The sequence below is a fragment of the Sinocyclocheilus rhinocerous genome, unplaced genomic scaffold, assembly GCF_001515625.1.
Source record: "Sinocyclocheilus rhinocerous isolate Xijiao unplaced genomic scaffold, SAMN03320098_v1.1 scaffold841, whole genome shotgun sequence".
Taxonomy (NCBI): domain Eukaryota; kingdom Metazoa; phylum Chordata; class Actinopteri; order Cypriniformes; family Cyprinidae; genus Sinocyclocheilus; species Sinocyclocheilus rhinocerous.
In genome coordinates, this window is record NW_015656197.1 from 364,355 (window position 1) to 369,239 (window position 4,885).

At 35.2% G+C, this 4,885-nt stretch overlaps 1 protein-coding gene across 1 annotated transcript in view; it reads right to left on the bottom strand.

Moving 5' to 3' along the window:
- LOC107719879 (anion exchange protein 3-like) overlaps positions 1-3,897 on the bottom strand; it is a gene marked incomplete at its 5' end in the record, with an annotated part of 43,804 nt that extends 39,907 nt beyond the window's left edge. Inside the window, 3 exons of the mRNA XM_016527422.1 lie at positions 642-862; positions 2,623-2,798; positions 3,790-3,897. Coding sequence (XP_016382908.1) covers positions 642-862; positions 2,623-2,798; positions 3,790-3,897 — 505 coding nt within the window. The remainder of the gene's footprint in view (positions 1-641; positions 863-2,622; positions 2,799-3,789) is intronic.
- Positions 3,898-4,885: the final 988 nt, after the last annotated feature.

The following is a 4,885-nucleotide window of genomic DNA, read 5'->3' on the forward strand; positions in this document are numbered from 1 at the left end:
CAGGTAGGTTTGGACAGCTTTTTTCCCTTAATAAATTAAATCATCATTTAAACACTGCATTTTGTATTTACTTGCATTATCTTTGTGTAATATAAAAATTTGTTTGACGATCTGAATCTTTTAAGTGTGACAAATACGCAAAAAAAAAAAAAAAAAAAAAACCGGGAAGGGGGCAAAAAACTTTTCACGGCACTATATATATATATATATTTATATACATGTGTGTGTGTGTGTGTGTGTGTGTGTGTGTCTGTGTATACATTATATATGTATGTGTATATTATATATTACTTTACACTTAAAAAAAAATGTCCCAGTGCAGTGAGAAAAATTACAGCTGTATTAAAATTATACTCTTTAATAACAAGTCTTAAATTGCATGCAGTGTTGCTATTCAAGTAAATGTATCGGATTTTAGGAATTTTTAGATATTTATTAGTAATTTAATTTTGATAAAATAAAATATGAAGAAATATGAAATTGTGCATAGGAATATTCCAGTGATCATATCTGATATAAAAAATGTCAAAAGGAAAAGCAGGTAAAACTGAGGAGATGTTTTTGTCTCATATCTCAAATATCAGTGAATATTAGTGTCCTGTTTTTTTTTTTACATCCCTTCCAGAATTTACTTTGCTTACTTTTCATGTCATCCAGATCAGCGCTGGCTAGCATCTGAGCCTCCGCCTCGTCTGTAGGTACTTTCTGGTACACCGCAGTCTCTATGGCTGTCATGCTGCCTATACAGATGCGTTCTCGTAGGTCATAGCTGGTCCGCTGGGCTCCAGCCAGCCGGTGGACGGGCTTCCTGCGAAACCAGCCTCGCGTTGCCATACTGGCAGGTTCTGGAGATGGGCTAAACCTGTAAAAAGAAACCTACAATTGAGTATTGCCTTAAAAACTATGCTTTTAACAAATTTTATGTTCATTGTTATTAGTCTGATGGCATTAACAGAACTGCATTGCTAATCGAGAGAAAGATGAACATGATTCTAGGTGGCTGGCTTAACCATTTCTCAGAAATGCTGAAAAGGACAAAAAAAAAAATGGAAATGTTGTGTTTATATTTGTAATTTCTTAAAACTAACTTTTGACTTAATGGACAAATACACTCAAAAAAGGTTGGCGGTAAAACAATTTTCACTTAGAAGTTGCTATTAAATTATTATTGAATATTAAATTAAACTTGAAATTTTTATGTAGAAGGACTGAAAAAGTGTTTTCTTGTAAAACATACTCCAAAGGACTTTATTTACAACTTTTAAAAAGAACTTATAATAATTTATTAAACTAGCTGCATCTTCTCAACTATACATTTTTCAAACTAAGCTTAAGATGCATCATAAATTCAGCTTAATGCTCGCCATGGTCCCAATTACTTTATATTTATTTCATTTAATAGTGTATTTACAATTAATTAGCTGCATAGCTAAATTTCATCTGCAGATAATTGCTATTCAGTTCATACAGAGTTGAAATTATACACCGTAAGAAATTAATAAATAATAAACAAATATTATGTGAGATTAAACTCACTAAACCACTGCACATCATGTTGGTGCATTTGCATTAATTTAATGTCAGAGACCCAGACAAATAGGGGGGGCCCATAATTCAAAGCAACAATTAAAGTTAAATAACGCAGGCCATGCTATAAATACATGTCTAATGATGGTTTATTTGTACATTAACCTTAACCAATTGTGCATAATTTATATATGTTGCAAGAAGCCAGTTAGCCAGCAGAGGGCAATCAAATACAACTTTTCCGGTTCATTCCAATTTTTTCTTTTTTTTTTTCAATGTCATGGATGAATATTTACTGAGGAATGCACTATTTTACAGAGGGAGGTCAAACTGACAGTTTTCACCTGAGATTTGGAGCCAAATTAAAAGAGGGGAAATAAAAAAAAAAGTGACGTGACATGCGGCCAAGTATGGTGACCCATACTCGGAATTAGTGCTCTGCATTTATCCCATCCAAAGTGCACACACACAGTAGTGAACACACACCCGGAGCAGTGGGCAGCCATTTATGCTGCGGCGCCCGGGGAGCAGTTGGGGGATCGGTGCCTTGCTCAAGGGCACCTCAGTCGTGGTATTGAAGGTGGGAGAGAGCGCTGTACATTCATTCCCCCCACCTACAATCCCTGCCGGTACGAGACTCGAACCCACAACCTTTTGGGTTATGAGTCCGACTCTCTAACCATTAGGCCACGACTTCCCCCTCTTATTATTAGTAGGACTGATAGGTCTATTAGTAAAATTAATTGAATTTAGCTATCTTTGTTGCATTAAACGCCAATGGTGACAGTTCACAAATGGAAAAAAGCACTTTTTGTATTTTATGTTTTGTGTGTGTGTGTGTGTGTGTGTGTGTGTTATGCAAGATCTAAAAAAAACATACGTATTAGCTTGCTTATAATTATTATATCTGATCCAGATTGAAGAAATATGATTGCAAGTAAAAATATCTTTTCAATATCTTCACAAAATGTTGTTCGGAACGATATGATGGTGAGTAAATAATGATGGAATTATAATGTATTCTTCGATCAACCCATTTAACATGCATAAGTGTTTTTAGCACTTCAAGGTTATTTTAAATAAATAGTCAAATACCTGTTGGAAACCTCCTCCTCCTCTCCTCCATCCGGTCGTTCTTGTGTTTCCTCCAGCTCCTCCATTTCGGCGGGGCTGGGTGGGGTCTCCTCACTGCTCGGGGGTCTCTCGCTCTCCATATGGAAGCTGGTGAGAGGGAGATCGGCCGCCAGATCCTCTTCACTTCCCAAACTGAGCTGTGAGATCACAACACCTGTCAGCATCTCTCCATTATCCCATCCCATCTCTCACACAGTTATCCCAACATATCTAGTAGTGCAGAAAGAAACCCTACTGTATACAGCATACTATTTTTAATAGCATGTGAATTCAAATGCAATGAGAAACACTTCAAGCAATAGTATTCTACACTATTGTCACACAGCCGCATTATAATATGTTGCATGCTTAATTTAGTAAGTGCTAATTGTTAGTGGTTATCTTTGCATTCTATTGCACTTAGGTAGTAGAATTATTCTGACTAAAACAAACATTTTTCTAAAATATTAATCTAAATTTTTCATCTAAAATATTCCTTGTTAGCCATTATGTAGGTTCAAATTTCTAGATACAAGTAATAACAAGTAATAGTATTTTTTTATGAAAGCAGTAATAGCAAATGGACTATTGTAATGGCTTTATAATTTTTAATTTAATGATTTTAAGTTTAACTACTTTCAAATAGTAATCAATTTAAATGTGAACCCTTTTTCACATAATGTTGAATTGCACAAACTCTACATAGATAAATTCACAATATTTGTTTTCATTGCTTTTAAATTGCTATTTTTTTGGAGGACAACACTGGGCAGGATGTGGAATAACTATTTTGTAAATAAAAGATTAAAATTAAGTTATTTTAATTAAAATATATATATATATATTTGAATCAGGAAATAATCGGATTAATTGATTATCAAAATTGTTAGTTGCAACTCTACAATAATGTCTTAACTTGAGAGTCCAATCACAAGAGTCAAGAACGAGATATAAAATTAAAACCTGCATTCAATATTATTTCCATAATTATTATTTCACACTTGAAATGGAAGGTATAGTCAAGTGCACTGCATCATGGGATACAATATACCATGCAGCAGTAAGTCATTCAGGGAAATCAGTACTAAAAAGTCACTTATACATAATGCATTCTGCAAAATTAGTAATATGGTAAACACTTCAAGTTACCTGTGGCAGCTCTTCAGATGGTTCAGTAGGCGTGGCTGCTTGGCACTGTCCCTCAGTCTCAGACTCCGCCTCCTCCTCATCCACCTCATGAATAGTGGGCGTGTCACAGAAATTAATTACATTTTAAAATATATTAAAATAGAAAATAGTTATTTCAAATTGTAATAATATTTCACAATATTACCTTTTTTTACTGCATTTTTGATCAAATTAATGCAGCCTGGGTGAACATAAAAGACTTCTTTCAAAACCATTAAAAAAAAAAAAACGTTTAACGGTGGTGTAGAAGTACATCTGTTTGTCGACCAAGACTGTGCAAATATTCTAAAAATTAATTCCATTTGGTGCAATTCTGGCCACAAAAATAATGATAATAATAAAAAAATCACACAGTTTGTCTAAGTCTGTGAATTTGATGCTGACTGTACGAGTAGTTCTTGCAACGGAGACGTTAATGTGTGATTTGTCCTGCAGCTGCCTCTCGGCTCCGCTGTGAATGAATCACAGGCTAGTTTACACCTCCCACTACTGTCGCCAAATGTAGATGGAAATGTGGGCCTTGATTTATCAGGGTCCGGAAAGCGACTGGCACAGACGCAGCCCCACGGGAGGCCGGGGAATGTGAGAGAGCCGTTAAAAGTCTTGTCTGTACTTCTGAGGCACCGTCTATAGAATTACACATCTGAACATGGAACATGATGTTTTGAAAACATTTAAAGTTTAATAGCTTTTAACGAAGTATGTTTTGAAATGACTGTATCTTTGACCTAATTTACACATTTATTAATATTTGTCTCCAGGAATCCAGTCACAAGCGGTCAGCACTAAATGCAGCTCTAAACACTGATGTGCAAAAATGCTTCATGCATTTTGTGGAAACTGATCGGGACTCTTAGAGTGCGATCTGCCATGTGACAAACAGGTTTGGCTCAACTATGCTCAGATTCAAAGAAAATGGAGCGTGAAAATTGATATCAGATCAATACAAATTCAATTTCAATCAAAATACTTTGAAGCCATTTTACCTCAGTTACAGCGTTGGCGCAGCTACTGCATGTTTTTTATGGCAGAACAGATCCGATCAATCAAACCAGAT